We start from the raw sequence: 17,673 nt of genomic DNA on the forward strand, positions 1-17,673 counted from the left end.
GTGCACGCACACAGCGTTTTCAAAGCAAAATCATAACTTCAGGTTTACAATGAGGATCACACATCTTTAACAAAGTAGGAAAGATAATAATTAGGAATGGGAGAACTGGTTCAGTCTTAATAAGAATTCTCTTTAGTCTCTTCTGAAACCAAAACAATCTACCTATTATTAGGAAAGAATAAAAATCAGTTCACCTTTAAAGATAGTTTAAAAAGTAGTAATAATTTTCATGCAACTCATTAGTACATCTTCTTTTGGCCAGAAAGGGAACACCATCTACTGGTTGCAGTCTGGATCGTAGCTTGTGCATACAGTTCAGATTAATGCCTGAATTGAATCTTCTAAAGTTTGTCATTCATCTCTTTAACCAACTTTTCAGTTAAAAATCATTTGGACTCCTTAAACATCCTGACATTTCTTGCAATGGGTTCAACTTCTGCAGTGGGTTGCATTTCTGACCATGATACCTGAACCTGTTCAGAACTGAAGGCTCCTTTAAAATGCTGACAAATTCACTTTGCTGCTCTGATTTTGGACAAGCTGCACACTGCAGAGAGGACAGTCACATCAAAGCCAAAATGGACATGAGCTCATGAGAACAGGGTCATTCGCATTTCTGTGTATTTATTCCTAGTCTTGCAACTTGGGACACTGTGTGAAACAACACTACTTCAGGTATCAACCCATAGGACGCTAACCAGAACCAGCAGATTCTGAAGAATACGAAGATTCAGACTCAACTTACTCAGACTCCCTTATGCCTTTTAACAGGTAGATCTTGATGTTTTCACTCTATGCCCAAATTCCAAAGGGAAGGATTTCAGATCTGTGATAAGTAAAATGCTGCATTCACTATTCACTTGAACTCACTGAAAGCTCTTTGTTCATGTATCACGTATTTTTATGATCAGATTATGATTATTTGCCACATTAAAAAACAGATCAACACTTACTTCACTTGTGAGGCTACTTCCTTTTCATTATTTTTATAATCCACATGCTTTGTCAGATAAACTGAATTTTTAATGCCGCTAGAAAAGAATACAAATAAAACTCAGTAATGTACAATTTGGCCTTGTTTTTGGGTAAGAGGATCTTGAAGAGGCCAGGCAGGTAACTTCAGTAGATTTGCATAGCTTCATCAACACCTATTGAAATAATAGTACTAACTCAAGGCTAATATGCACAAGCTTAAAAAAGCAACCACCCTACTACAGTGGGAAGAGAACTGAGTTGAAATAACTGAAATCTAAAGGAAAGTGAAATTCTCTTCTCAAAATACAGGCATCTATCAAGTGTACTTAGGAAAGAATATTTAAAAGGCTACCTGTGAGGAAATGAGTGAAGAATGATGATTTAAACCATGTGCAATGTAACTGCTCGTTCATGTGTGAGCAAAGAAACAGAATATGCTAGGGATACACAGACTGGCTATTCCTCAGCAAGACTCCCCAGTTGCTCCAAGATTTGTAAGACCCAATGAATCTAGTTGAACCAATGATCTTCATGCTGCAGATGACTCAAAACCACTAGATGAGAGGTGGGGAGGAGGAAACCTTCATTAAGCACTGTTTTGCAATTAGACGTTAGGCCTTACACATTCTGCACAGTATCACATTTGCCCTGCTTTATCGTTATTTTGAAATTCCTTATCACCCAGGTTTCACATTTGATGCCAACTAAGCCTTAGCTCTTTCTCAGACACAAAAGATAGATGTACGATCTGCTGATGAAGACAACTGCTCCTGAACATCCCGGAGAGGAAGAAACTGGACTCTGACCATTTAGCAAGGTTGACCACAGAAGGAGATACCAGCTGGAGTTTCCAGCTATGGCTGAAGCAAGTCATGCTTATTTCCTAAAAAACACATAAAAAATTTTCTCTCAGCCAGTGCAAACACGGGCTAAGTTGTAAAGCTAGACAACCGTATTTCCCTCCTAAACGGAAAAGTGATGCAATGCAGTTACACTGACTTCATGCTAAGCCATTCCTTAACTCAAAACCAAAAGGAAATTAAACAGAATTATACACACATTAGATCAAGTTTTCAGAATCATTAGGGTAAAAATTTAACATCTTCATTTTTGTAATTTTCTGTTTCCAGAATGGTTAATGTTCTGCAGCATTGTATCAAGGAGAGAACAGGCTGGCAAGAAAAGCAGCTTCTCAATGACTGTATAATCTATCACAAACTGACACTTTTATGAGAACTTTAAAAACATAAACCTATGAATCCATTAAAATATTCAAAGAAGTAAATAGAACACTTCAAAGGGTTACAAAACTACAATACATATTCCTTTTAAAAATGGCTTCTTGCTTACTTTCCCTCTCCTCAGCTCATTGCCTCTCCAGCACGGGAAAAATCCTAATTGAGTAATTTCCTACAGAAATAATATTTATGTAGCCAAGATTCTGCAGCTGACGCAGGGAAAAGCACAAGATTATCAGGTGGTCTCTTACAATACAGGACAAAGAATTACTGTATTAAAAGCAGACAGCACATTTTTTATGGCACAATTTTCAAAATTAGCCATATGAATATAATAAAAGAAAATTTCTCACTACCTTTAGTAAATCCAACAATCTAAGATAAAGTAGTATGCCATTTCTCTATTCTGTCTGCTGTGTGAGCTGAAATTCTAACAAGAACAGTACAGTTTAAACTACTTGGCATATGGATCACAGTGCTAAAACATTCCACATTGCATTTTTACTGCAGAAATTCATTTCCAGGTAAGAACACAGCATTGCTTTTACTTTACTTGCTAACGAGGATAATTGGCAGGCAACACTGCTGCTGCTCTAGATTTTTTTCTTTATATGGATCTCTGAAGACCACATGTGCATGCAGTAGTGACAAATATTTTCCATATGAGCCACCACAAAATTTAAGGTCCCTCAGCCTGGACAAGGTGAGCCCCTCTGTCATCTTCTGTGTTCAGTATCAACCAGGAAGTTAAAAACTTCAGTGACAACTAGAGGGCAATGATCAGCTTCCAGTCATTCTGATCAGCAACAACTTTAAAGCCCCTGTTGAAAACATTTCCCTGCTCTCCTTTAAGGAGATCACAGTCGGCACAAGATTTCTTTATGAGACATTTCTCTTGAATCACAACCATTACAACTCTGCATTTTAGAACACCCTGAAAGCAAAATACAGCTTTTGTCCAGGCACATGAGCTACAGAGAATGTCACCCACACAGTGCCAGACAAGATGTTTTTTCCAGTTCACTTCCACTTTCTTCTACCAGGGAAAGTAATTGCTCCGGTCTTTATTAAGCTACCATAAACAGGTAGCCTAACAAAAGACAGGGCTAACAACAGCTCTAAAGCAAAATCACTGTTTTCAGATTTACTTTGCAGTTTGCTCCTTTGTAATGCTGTTGATATACTTAAGGAAGACATAGTATGGAACAGAACTATCCAGTTATTCCTTCAAAATGCATAAATATACATAATATTTCATTTGAAAGTGTGAGGGAGGATGAATATCAAAGGTACTAGAAGTGTTTTCTGCCACTAACTTCACTGGATGGAATATTTCATATCTGATAGTAGTATGCTTGATGAATTATTTCCTAAATGACAAATGACTAGATGAATTTTTCTGCTTTGGTATGAAATAAGAACCTGTTGAAAAAAAAGCCTGTCTGATCAGAACAAAAATCTGGAAAACTGTTTTTTAAATTAAGTAGCACATTTTTATTGTGTAGCAAGAGCTGTTCTATTCCATTACTTAAGATTTCTCATACAAAGAATGCATAAAGTCTGTCTTTGAGGATATGGCAAACATAAAGAAATAAAATGTTCTTCATGCCTTGTTAAAACAACAATACACATACTGGGTATTTGCACAAAAGGGTGTTATTAAAATAATGCAACGTACAGTTTTTACATACTCACATCCCCAAGATACACCCTAAATAAAAACTTTTCCAGTCATGCATGTTCTTTTTTTTTTATATAGAAAATGTGAATTTAACACTACCATCTTCTGCTGCAAAGAGTATCCTATTTCTCTGTTAGTAAAGAAAAATTCACACATTACAGTCATCTCACAGAAAACATATATCAAATTAAAAGACTCTTAACTTTCAAATTACTCTCCCTTAGTACCTACAGGCTTAAAAACCAACGAACCAAACAAAAAACGCCACAAACAAGCAAACAGTCCTTTTACACATCAAGCAAACAATGCAGTTCTGAAGTCTCTACCGACATAAAAATAATTCACAGCCTATTTGAATAGATAGGAAGAAAACTCTGTCGAGACGGTAATTTTTGACATACTTCGCTTACCTCTCCCCCAGGTCTTGCTAACACTGCTGTTTGAAAGTAGAGCAACGTTAGTATCAGGTAGCTGACAAACATTATTACCCAAAGTTAGAGCTACCCTGGAGGAGAAAACCCTCTGCCAAGTACTAACAGCTAGCAGATGCACTTGTGTCTCAGTAACACAGCCTTCAGTTCTTGTAGGTACGACTCCTTCTCCCTCTCCCCCTTCCTCTCGCACTCACAGTACGACCAGGAGCCCTGCGCTCAGGCACTGCTCTGAAGACAACTGGTAAGTTGATCTCTTCATGTAATGACTTCTCCCTGCTGGGGGAGGGGGCTCAGCCCGCAAGGAGCTGGGGGGCTGCAGTCAGTATAAAGCAGAGAAGGGGAGGGACAGAAATGGTCACTGCCAAGTTATGCATCTGCTCTGATTCATGGAACAAGCTAAAAGGTAACCTTTAATGCACGAGGAGGTTTGGCAGTGCGTTATTGACTTAGGCAGGCATGATTGGAGAAACAGGCTAAAGCAGCTTGCAAAAGATGCCTGTTGATGGTTAGACAGCATGTGCTACTTAAAGGTACAGCACCTCCTTTTATCAAAATCTGTAATAAACAAACCATAAATTAAAACCTCATCAGGAAGCAGCCTCTGGCTTTATGGCCAGCCCTACAGCAACACAATCCCGCATCTGGACTGGCCCAGTCCTGCCGGGCACTCAGTCCGAATCCTCTGGCTCCCACGGCTGGCCCACAGGGACCCGAAGCGGCCACTCACGCTCAAGACCAACGACTGCTTCCTGAAGTGGGCCCCCATCCTTCAGGATAATTCCGGAGCAGGATATTGATGCAATCTTTCTTCTTCGTACCATAGTTGAACAAAAGACAGTGCTTTGACTAAGCCATCAGAACTGAGAGCCCTTGAAAACAGTGTTTGGTATTAGAAGATGAGTAAGACCTACTTTTAAGTTAAGAATAAAGCAGTATTGAAAGCATGATACAAAGCTGAATTATTAAATCTCCCAAGCAGACCAGCAAATGTTTGTCTCGGAAATGAGTAAAATTGCAAACAGAGCTATAAAAGTTGGAGGGCTTCCCTAAGCCGAGTACGTTTGATTGTAATCTCTACGCAGTAGACGTTTTGTTCTGTTAAACTAAGCTATACAAAAATAAAGAACTTCTGAACCCTAACAGACTAAGTACACATTGAACAACTGGAGAGAACCATTTACAACATACATGGGACCCTCCAGTCCTCTATTCCCTTTCCTATCCTACTTTTTAATTTCTTCCAACTTTACCCTTGCCAATTCATGTATTTTATCATGGGAACGTGAAAAGTTACGGATTTCTTAAAGTTCCAGCTCCTCAAGTCAAGAAGTTGCATTAGATTCTCACCTTTCGTGTAATATTTCTTATCCTTATGGTTGCAGGGGAAATCTCAAAAATATGACCTGTGAATAACCTGGTCTCATATGTCAGAGAGTAAACCACATGAACTCAGCATATGGGTACTTTAAATGCCTCAAGAATTTAAAGGTGGGTGGCAAGCAAAGATTTTGGTGAAACTGAGAAGCAAAACATTACTAAGAATTAGATTTCTCTTGTAATTTGGTAAGCTTTGTATTAACAAGAAGTCACTGTCACTGCCTTCTCCCTCTCAGTCCCTTCCTTCTGTAGACTACTACGATCATCTCTGAAGGGTATCATCTTTTCTGCTGCCAAGCTGGACTCTCGGTGCCACGTCTCTCTCCCACACCTACAAAAGACCTGTCCCCTGCAGCCCCCAAACCAGCAGACCATCTTTCACAGCCCAAGCTCTTTCTTCCCTCCTCTCCCCAGCCTTGCAGCACTGCCGCCAGGACGGGCTGACGGGGGCTGCGGGAGGGCGGGCCAGGCAGGAAGCAATGCTGTGGGCCAAGCAGGACTGTAAGGCTGAAAAGTACATAAATAATCCCCTTCAGCTGACTCCTCTCAAGGGAATAGTACAAACTTAAGAGCACTTGGAAAGGCAAAATGAAAAAGATTCAGCACAGAGCTCATGAATGGCTCTTCTGAATGCTGGGAATGGCCACAGGAAAATACCACAGCCACAGACAGAGGAGTTGTAAGAACGGCAACTGACAACCAGACCTGCAGTTTTTGAAAGCCTGGCACCATGACCTAAATGGTACATAAACCATCGAGAACCCTCTACTGCTATGCTGATCTCATGAATACAACGCTTCCCTTCAAAACCTACAGGAAGGGAGCGTTTTTCCCTCTTTCAAAGGGAGATGAAGGTTTGTAGTCTGTACCGCTTTGCTGACAGCTAGATGTAGAGCTGCCAGTACAGATGCTGTGTACACCAGTTGCCTGTGGCAAACTCACTGGATTGAAAACGTAAAGGCAAATAAACTTAAGGAAATTTTCCATCAAACCCCTGTCAGGAAACCAACCTGTCCTTCCATATTTTTTTAAATATATAGATGTACCACAAAAGGAAAAATGGAAATAAACAAACTGCCAACTAAACCAGAGTTCAAAAACACTTTCATCATGAGAACTCCAACTGCAGTACTTTAAAGTAGGTTCATTCCTTGAAAAAGCTTTAAAAAAGAAACAACAAAAAAGAACAAAAAAAAAACCACTACCATTTCAGATGTTGTAGCTTGTTATAAAAATCCCAGCGATGAAAGCTTTTTCATGCCGATTGACTTGTTTCTATAAAACAAAGTTTTGCCTTTTTCCTCGGTTCTTCACAAAGTGAACTGAGTAAGCACAGGGTTTTGGCACAAAACCACCATTCTTTCCTTTCTCTCTCTTTTTTTTTTTTTTTTTTTTTTAATCGTAGGTAGAAAACCAAATTTCAAACCTTAGCAGTAACTGTGATTTTAGTCTTCTCTGCTGATCATTCTAGAAAGCAGCACATTGTCTGTAAACATTGATGAAGTCTAAATAACCATTTATTGGAATGAGTTTCTGAGGCACAGAAAAAGGTACTGCGTTCCCTTTTAACAATTCATATAACTGATTCTTTCCATACTGATTTAATCTTTCCCCCTACGAAACCATACAGGCAGAATTCCCTGGAATCCAGAAGCTGGTATTCTGCTCTCCATATTAAATAAGAGATCTGTCCATACCTGCTACTCCACTTCCATGATTTAATCAACTGAACTGGATAGAATGGTGCATGTTCACAACCACAACCTTTCTTTGCAGCACAAAGTAATGTGAAACTTAACACTACGCTGAACTTGCGCTGCTGCAACCAAGATCAAAATTTCTATGAAAACCTCAGCAATCACTACATTAGATATTAAAAAGCTATCAATTCTATAGAAATCTGTTTATGACTGAAGAGCTGTTTCAGGTACAAAGTTCTGCCAAACCATAATACTTTATAATAACAACATGGAAGCACTAAAACATCTAATGATTTTCAACACAAAAGCATCCTTCTTTTTACTTAAAAATATACAAGCATATCAAAATTATACTGTAATTATTTTTGGCACTTTGTTTAAATCAAAATTCCCAAATCATTCTCCTATTTTTATGGAGAAAAGCATCAGAATATTTTGAGAAGGGTTCCTACCACTTACTCCTAGAAATGAAAATACAGAAAAGCAAAATATACAACAGATCTTTGGATATTTAGTTTCATCAAAAAAAGGGACTTTCCTCTGTGAAAAAGATTACCTGAGTTTGTAAATATCAATCAGTTTGTGAAGGTTGCTTACTGGTTGCCTCCTGAGACGCCTAAATCCCAAACAAGCACAAGTTTGTTAAACTTCTCAAAAGCAAGCAATTTCCATTCCAGGTCTCTCAGCCTTCCCATAACTCCACTTGAATTTATGAACAGTATGTTTGGGCAAAACCCTTCACTGTCACTTCCTTCTCCTAAGGTTGCATATGCTTACGAAGCTGACCAAATTCCTAGTATCAAAGTAATAATAAAAGAAAATATAAAAAAGAACATTTTTGTTATTTTTGTGTATTTGGACTTCCTTTCTACTTCTTACAGCTTTATTGCTTGTAGAAATTAACTCACAAACATTTAAATCAAGACCACATGAAGTATACCCATATATATATTTCAAGCTGAAGTATTCTGTAACAAGACACTGAAAATTTCGGTGTATTTCAAAGTGTTAACATGTAAGAATGAAAAACATTAATCCACACGTTGTCACTACAGGGGAAGCATCACTGCTGCCGAACTGGGGAGGAAACAGAGGGCTGACTGCAATATTCATTTGTATTCAGCATGTAGACCAATGAACTACCTAAAAAGAAGATAAAGGCTGAAAAGAACTGATGTCACAGCAGAACCCACAGGTTAATTTGCTTTGGCCAGACATCAGCTTCCTGGAATTACTAACAGGGAAAGGAAATTAAGCAGAAACTGCAAGCTCTGTTATAATTGTAAATGTTCAATGTAAGAATTTAACAGTGGAGAAAAAAGGCTGAACCTACCTGAGGCTACTTAAAAAAGGAACAAAAGTTTCAGAGTCTTACATGCTAGGTAGAATTACGCATAAAGATGGTGCCATTTCAAACTGTCATATAGGCATTTCCAAAAATCCTCTCATCTCACTGTTTCCAGGAAGCATTAGCTTCTGAATTTATTACTCACATATTTTAAGGACAGAAGAAATGACTACTGTCCTTCAGCCTGAACAGCTGAGAGCCACTAGACATAAAAATTCACTCAAAACTTCTTGTATGAGGCCCAGGATTTCTTGATTAAATATATATATATATATATATATTTAGTTAAACACTTGAAATTAAAGAGGAGTCTCTTGCTGCTCCAAGAACAGGCAGGAAATTTAGACTGTAAAAAGAATGTATTTTTCTTGAAGATAAATGGAGGACAAATTGCAAACGGAGGACAAATGTAGAAAAATGCCACCCCCTGCCCTGCCTCACTGGTTCAGGAAATACTGCCGCTAAACCGCAAGGGGAGTATTTTACCCCCATGGAGGCTCATACATCCACTTAACTGCTTTCTGGGTTGCACTGGCCAGACAGGAAAGAAAGAGCGCAAGAGATTCTCCCCTAGACTCCCCTCTACTGCCTTCTTGCTATTGCTGTCCTTTTGAAAGAAGCATGCTCATTCTCACACACTCTGATTTCATGCATGCTCACACTCACAACTGAAATTTCATCTTGGTCCTTGACCAAGAACAGGTGAAATAAAAATACATAAAGAAGTACACAGAAGGAGTATTTGGATTTTTAAACATGCCATTAAATAAATACATACATACATACATAACTGAACAAACTTAGGAAGGAAGTCAAAGTGTGGGCTGCATATTACAGCCTAAAGGTTAAGCACTTGGAGCCCTATTAGAACGAACCCCAGACACTAAGCACCTTTGAGGAAACCAGGCTCAGACTTTCTTATGTACTTCAGTGCAACTCAGCATCTCTTTCCTTGGTTATGAAGTTATACGTCGATTAGAGTACTTCAGGAACTAACACTTTTCTAAGTAATTCCCAATGTCTTTAGATGTACCCTTCCACTCAAAATTTTTATTTAGAAAGCTGCTAACTTTATGTAATTTCTTTTCTGTTTACATTTCTTGATGGAAGAAAATAATTTGTCCAGAACTGTGGAATGCAGATTGGCTACCAGAATACACAGTAGCATAGGGCATCATGCTTCCCACTGTTACCGGACATAACGGGGCTAGGGAGATTCTTACCTCTTTCTGTATTTATTCACTTTTTTAATCCCACTGTGCAGTTCTGTAAAAGACAACAGGATGCTGCGGAAAAGAGAGATCTTTAAGAGTTCCAAGTAAATTATTCCATATGGTCACTTTTTGTGCTTACTAATGCTGTCATTAGTTAACCACACTTTTCAAGTTACCTTTATCATATTTCTGTTTATTTTCCTTTCTAAATTAAACAATTCTATTTTTTTTTCCACTTGTTTCTCATCTAAAGTCACTCCAAGTTCTGGCTTTTCCCATTTCCCATCTTTCTCTGTTATAAGGAAGCGGATCTGACCGGACCAGTTTAGAAAGTATACCATTAAAAAGGTGTTTCTTGCATCCTTTGGGAATAGCATTACAAAGTTAAGTTTCAGATATGCATTTGTATATAATTAGGACATCCCAGGCTAAGTTCCATCGCTGGAGGTTTGCCAGTTACTTCAGAAATAACAGAATGTTACTCTTCACTATCATCCTCATATTCTCTTCTGACTAGCACGGTATTGGCAGTGTGTAGTGCTTTTAAGCTAAGCTCAAGCTGAAAAAGAAATCTGAGCATTTCCTTCCCCTGCTCCCTACTCTTAAATTTTAAAGCTCAGACTTTCAGTTATGAAGCCAGACTACTGAAACGGCCCACCTTCAGAGAGCTGAGTATTAACCTCAGCTTGATTTATCATCTTGAATCTTTCCCGCAATACTAAATCTATTACCCCTTTCTGTTTTCTGGCATTATGTTAGAGGAAGGAAAAGGCCTTGGGTTCTCACCTGCCCAAGGTCAGGCTAGAAAGCATATTTTTCATGGCCACATTCCAGTTGTCTGTATTTTGATGATAGAATTCTGGTTTATGTTCCAGGTTCTCAAAGCACCTCTCTTTCTCTCCAGATAGTAGTTGTAGTGCAAGTAGAATAAGAAGACATTTATGAGGCATTTCTTCCTCTGTCCAATGCTACTTTCTGAGTACAGAACAGGTGGACACCACACTTTGAATTTCTAATTATAATGAATACCATTCATTTTGTGATAAAAGTTTTTCATACAATCAGGAGAAAGGTGAGGCCCCTGTATTATGTACGTATACCTAGTTTTTAATTATAAAAATATACAACCGTAGGTCCTGAGGAAGAAGCACCAAAGAATTACATGACGTAACAGACCTTGACCTATGCTATGAATGCTAGTATGAAATCTTAATTATAAATGTGAAGCTTTTGTCACATCCCAAACTAAAAAACATTATAATTAGATTTTAGAGATGACACACATTTTCCAAATTGTTCTGCTGGCAAACGACAGCTCTATCAGATGGTTGATTGGGATATGATGAGAGGAATCTCTTTCAAAGAAAAAAGCTAACAAATTAGGATTGTGAATATAATCGTAATTTTTCAATTTTGCTTGAAAATGTTCTTGAAATTGTTTCAGAGGAAGAAAGACTTATAGAACATGTTTTCATGCATCACCTGTTATTTTCCACGGTGGCAGAAATCTCAAAGCCATAATGATACTCTCTTTTAGTTGAGAAAATAGCTCTGTAAAGCAATCTGAAAGTCACTGTGAAACCTCCCCAGGAGTGAATCACTTACTAGTCCGGTGTGCAGGTAGAAAACTTGTAAAGAACTACGGTGAAACATGCATTTGCAAGAAATTAGCACCATCTCCTGCCAAGTATGGATGAAAAGAAAGCTCTGCAAAAGCTGCCCAAGATTTCTCATGCTTATTATTAGCTAAATCAGTAAAACAGTTATCAATCAACCTACCAAAACTCTGTCAGGAAGCACCAACAGCTCCCTAAGGGATGGGGAGCCAGGTGTCAAGCAGGACAACAGGGCCAGCAAGGCAGGGCCTCGTCTGCCTGGGCCGCATCCCACCAACACCACGAGAGGGAGCAGGATAGATCCAGGAACAGCAGGGTCAAACAAGAGTCCAGATTACCACACAAGTCTGTGGTGACAAGGCAGGTCCAAGGCCAAGCCAAGAAGCCCGTCCACAGATCAGGATGCAAATGAAGAGGTTCCCTGGCCAGGCAAAGGCATGGCTGAGCCTGAGCTGGAGGCCGGCTTGCCCCCAAGGCAGCTCTGGACGGCAAGCCCAGGGCTGAGCTTAGGTGGGGCTACTGATCCCATGATCAGAGAGCTGTGGGAGGAGGCCCACCAAGCGTGAGGCCGCTCAGGGTCATTAAGGCTGATTAGCATAACGGGGTTCCTCTATGGAGTCAATGCCTATGCCAAAATGCACTTCTGTAACCATGCGTATACAGGACTAGGAACAGGAAAAAATCTGCCAAACAAAACAAAGGAGGTGAAGAGATTGTACCAGGCAGGGAGGGAGGGAACACTCTAGAAACAGTGGTAACCTTGAGAAAGGAGCCTGTAACACGTACGTTACATCCACTATTCGCAGGACAGGACTAGATCAGCACTTCTCCTAAGACTAAAAGAACAAGGAAGTAAACGTCCAGCCAGGAGTCATACAGCTGGAGCACCAGAGACCAGAGCTAAGGTGAATTCTTTAGCTCAGGCAGCTCTGTTCTCTGATGCCCCAGCGGTCCTGAACCAGACCTTCCTCCAGATCCAAAAGAAGGGATAAAGAATCTCAAAAGAGTTGCATTCGCTATCAGACTGCATTTTCTGCAGTTTAGAGGAATCCAAGGTTTCTCCTCTCTTCTGACAGACGAAATGAAAATAGCTGCCATGTCACCAAAGAAAACGAATACCCCAGGCTAAAGACTTCAGATTTAATTGCAATACTGATCAAAACCCAATGGATTAAGCACTCATCCTGAAACCAAATACAGGAAAAAAAGGAAGACTTCCCAGGTCATTTCGTTATACAACCAAAAGGGAGCAGAGAGAACTAACCTCATAGTGATACGACTTCTGCTTTGGGCAGCAATCACATCACAACTTTTCCCATCTAGTTAAAAAAGTTCTGAGCCAAAAATGCTGTTATTGCTTCCCCAAATCTGCTCATGTTCTGTTCAATTCGTTCTTCCCAAGTCATCACCTCTTCCAACAAGATTGTCTAATCTAAGTTTATTTTATCATACAGCCTGATCCTAATTACATTACATTGCAAATTAAAAGAATTTATACCAGCACAGGTCACAAATCTACCCCGTTAGTGAGCTAAAGGCTCATTTGTCATCACTCGTGGTCCATGCCAGGTCAAGAAAGCAGTGCACCAACAGAGCAGTTACACTGCTGGTGTAAATTAGGTACAAATTGGAAGCAAAACTTTAGTGCAGGAACAGTCCTTCTCTTTCTCTGCAGATGTATACCATATAAAAAATAGTTATCTCCTTTTAATTGAAGAGAAACCATGTATCTTCACTGTCTTAATGAAAACAAAAATCTGGGAAACTCTGATTGCTTACATAATAGATTTTTGGACAGTTTATCTTATAAATATGCTTATTTTTAAAGTAACCACATTAAACACATGCTGCCTATTAGAGGCAAATGAACTACCAGAGTTTGTGGAGTCTTCCAGCAGTCCAGACTCTGGACAGTGGTCCCACATGTTTATAAGTTTCAGAAGCACACAGATAAAAGGAGATACTTTACACTGTTTTTCTAGGTGTCTTGCAAGCACTCATGCCATTCAGAAAGAGAAAATGGCTAATTCTTGTGTAATAAGGGAAATCAAAAATACAAATAATAGAAATACAGATTGTTAAATCTTGAGCTTTATCTGGTTTATGAGTTCTGAGAACACTGCAGCTCAAACTAGATAATTAGTATCTGAAAATACCTATGCATTCTCATGTCTCTTAAATATTTCATTTACTATAGGATCACAGAGCAGATAAATTTCATTTACTATAGGATCACAGAGCAGATAAATATTTGTGTAATTAACTGATAAGCCTGTGTACTTACCGATAAACCGGTAAGTACCGCTATTAGTTCAACAGCTAAAACTCCAGTATACAGCATAAAATCTCTACATAATGGCACAAAACTTGGAAAAACTGTTTGCTGATAACAAGATGTAAAGAAATATAACATGAACACACTCGGGGAAAAAAAAAAAAAAAGAACTACTTAAAAGGCAACACAGAACAAAGGAAGTGAAGAAACATTCTCTGTGTATGTTTTGAAAGACACAAGTGGTGCTGATTACTTTATCCCCATACTCAGACTGTCTACATGGGTTAAAGCTAGCAATAACACCAGTTCTAATCTTAAATGCCCGCAGAGAGACATAAAATTTGACTGTTTGAGAAACCAGGTTGTAAAAGCACATCTGTGCAGCCAGCACCATCACACAGTAAGCAAACAATCAGAATTCCAACAAAATGCAAGTGAACAAAAACATACCAAATTCCCTGAGTTTTGATGCATCAAGACCACTCAGAAAATTTCCTGCCCAGTTCCAAGTCTTTTTAATACAGTACCTTCTTATTTATATGGAACATGTCTCAAATCGTTTTCAGCCACAGTTTCATGGAAGACTTCCTCACAATGAACTTTTTCTCACTGAATATACTTAGTTATTTTTATATAGCTCTACATGCTAGCTCACGTTCAAGAAAATGAGTAATGGTAGGCACCAGTTATTTTGCTAGTGTAATTGCATAACCCTGCAGTTCCACTAACTTGCACTAACTTCCTTTAACTTGCTTTTTCTCCCCATCCTCTTTTTTTTTTTTTTTTTTTTTTTTTTTTTTAAAGCTCTCTTATTTCACTGAGAATATTAGCTAGAGTGGGATTATTTCTCAAGGGATGAGAAGTGTCAATCTCCCACAAGACAGATCTCCAGGTTATCCCAAGTGAGCTATTACAACTTAGAACAGTTAAATTTCCCAAGAGAATTCATGAAGTTCATTGCAACACATGGATTTCCAGTTTTCAGGTCCAATGGATACGGTCCATATCGTTAGTGATAGAAATTTGTCCAAATTACTTTAAACTGAGATTAATGACTACTTATTCAGCATTACCAACACATACATGATGGTATTCACTGGAGACTGTTTGCTTCTCTTTTACTCTTAGTAACTATTTCTTTCATTTTTACAGTTGTACCACAGAAGGGTTTTGCTCTTCTTTCCTTTTACTGAAAATGAGAATGACATTCTTCTCTCTTATGAAATGTTTCATAGATCAAAAACTCACAGTGCACAATTCTACACCATATGCTTGAATAGAAGCCTAGGTCATACAAAATACGTATTTTTAAAATTTTCAAATATATTATTTACAAGTAAATCAGAATAATACTTCAGTACGTATGCTCAGGTGACAGAGTAAATAGCATTACACAAATTCGATCTGCTGTGGATCACTGACAACTACTTATCCAAAGCCAAAATAGCCAAAGATTAAATCAAGCATAGGTCTATGAAAACGTATTACAGTATTTATTATGAAGTATTTATCTTACAAAGATTTTTAAAATCTAATTCTTTAACTTTTTGAGCACTCCTTTTACATCAAACATGTTAATCTAAATGCAGCATTTTCCAGGAACATTTTTGCAGCTTTTCCAACCCTTCACCTCCACGTTCCCAGCCATCTTTCTTTCTGTGATGTCATTTTCAACTAGACTCCTCTGTTATCCCCACTGTACGTCCCTATTTTATCGTGACCTCCCAGCTTGATTGTTATCATCAGATAACAAACCAGCTACTTTGCCAGTATCTTTCACGGAAATAAAAATGACTATTTCTCCAAGTATTTGCAAACAGCTTGACTCCTGGGGCATGGTCTTACCAGTAAATACTAATTTTAAATGTAAAACATTCAGTTTAAGTGCCACACGTTGGTTATTTTTCCTCTCATTTTAACATCTTGTAGTGTTGGCACAGTAGATTCAGCAGGCTCTATGTGAACTGATTCTTTGCCAGTTCCAAAGAATAGCCCTATTATTATTAGGATTTGTAGTTACATGAGAACAGAAAACGATGTATAGTTTTTGAATTGAAATCCAATAAAACTTGCCAGGAAGACACATTCCAACAAATTTTTAAACGGAGGGAGTCTGTTGATGTCACTTGGTTATTTCATATTTAAAAACAAAACAAACAAACAAACAAAAAAAACACCTAGAGACTTAAATATGTACGCAAACATCCCACATCAGTGGCTCTAGAAAACGGTTATTCTTGGTTTATTTTTAAAAACAGGTATAACATAGGCGATATGGAAGCTGCCCAGTATATAACCAAAAACTAACATTCAGACATCCCTTCCCCAACACGTCTTCACTAAGCACATGCTTATGTTGTGAACAGCCTAGCACACTGTTTTCATTGCATGGGTGGTGTTTAAGCCAAAAGAGTGAACACCCATGCAGCTTAATTTACCATTCCTCCTACAAACTGAAAAACAACAGCAAAGTTTGATGAGCTTTAGTATGGCATGTCTTACCCTAAAGGGACAGAGACCATTGTCACAACTATTGTTTTGAAAAAGAAAGTTCTGAAAGCAAAACATCCTCTCGCATTTATATACGTAACAAAAAGTCGCTAAGAATTTGAAGCCTAACTCCTCATTGAAATTCCTAAAGCCTAATGAGAAAAGACACAGCAGATATGAGCTGCTGCGCATTGGTGACTGCTTCCAGTTTATCGGATATGATCAGAGTCACCCAAAGAGGTGTTTGGAAACATCATTTTAAGGTAGCTTTCTTTTTATTTGGGTTTTAATAAGACTATAGTGGACGTTCTTGTAAGCATCAAATTTTTGAATGTATCACAAGCTGGATCCCTCTTTGCCTTAATTTGTGCTTTATATGGTAAGTGACATTCGCAACAAATTTCTGAGCTGAAAGTAGATTCTGAATTATTTTGCAGTTCAGAAAAGTGCATTAATTAAATCCAACCATTCAGTTTTACACAAAACTAAGTACTATGAACATGTTCTACTAGAGTTGTCTTATGCAGTATGAGATACATCCTGCACCTAATTCTGCAGTTCTGCCATAAATTTGGTCAGGCTAGAGCATACTCCCAGTTTAATATTGCTCTTACTCCTCATATCAAATCACACAATGCCTAATCTACATATATTTTCTTAAGAAAAAAGTGTCTGTGGAGACGCTTTGTAATACCGAAGTTCCCAAGAATAAATGGAGCAAGTGATCCCACCTATTTAAGGAGATTAAAACCACTGCAATAGTAACAGAATGGAATGAAATAGACTGGTATTCATTTTTCCTGTTTCTTGTATCACTTTTGTGTAAATGGCACCTTAAGATTTTTAGATTAGTTCCCTACCACTTCAGATAGCAGGCTACGGAGTCTCAAAAATGCACCGAATTCTATCTCCATTGGAAAAGAAAAAAAAAAAAGCAAAATAAAATAACTGAAAATGATCTTGCATTCCCTCTTTGTACATCAGAAGCTGACCAGGGAACGATCTTTCTTTTTATTTCTAGAATTTTAATTACCTCAGTGTTAAAACAAGTATTCAAACTATTTTTGAGGAAAATATATATATATCTTCAACTTCCATCTGTGATTAATTCTACTTTCTTCTAACAGATAATGTCAAGGACCTCCATCCAATCTAAAACATTTACTCAATTGATTTGGTAAAGTCTATACTGCTTACTAGATACACACTCTGCACAAATTCTGTTCTTTAATTGATTGAAGTCTGCTAATCGTACCTTAAGCCATGGGAAAACTGAAGTAAAAAGCTGAAATCATTATGATAAAGAACTTATTTAGCCTTTCAAA

General features: G+C 38.2%; 1 protein-coding gene across 5 annotated transcripts in view; it reads right to left on the minus strand.

Annotated features, from left to right (window-relative positions):
* The window catches only part of THSD4 (thrombospondin type 1 domain containing 4), a 303,076-nt gene that overhangs the window by 105,629 nt on the left and 179,774 nt on the right, over positions 1 to 17,673 (minus strand). The window contains exon 1 of one of the 5 annotated variants that reach the window (XM_035336263.1): positions 4,305 to 4,572. The exons of the other annotated variants lie outside the window; for them this stretch is intronic. Coding sequence (XP_035192154.1) covers positions 4,305 to 4,376 — 72 coding nt within the window. The 5' untranslated portion in view covers positions 4,377 to 4,572. Of the gene's footprint in view, positions 1 to 4,304; positions 4,573 to 17,673 lie in introns of those variants that run through there. 5 annotated transcript variants of the gene reach the window in all.

The sequence above is a fragment of the Oxyura jamaicensis genome, chromosome 10 (assembly GCF_011077185.1).
Source record: "Oxyura jamaicensis isolate SHBP4307 breed ruddy duck chromosome 10, BPBGC_Ojam_1.0, whole genome shotgun sequence".
In the NCBI taxonomy this organism is placed as follows: Eukaryota; Metazoa; Chordata; class Aves; order Anseriformes; family Anatidae; genus Oxyura; species Oxyura jamaicensis.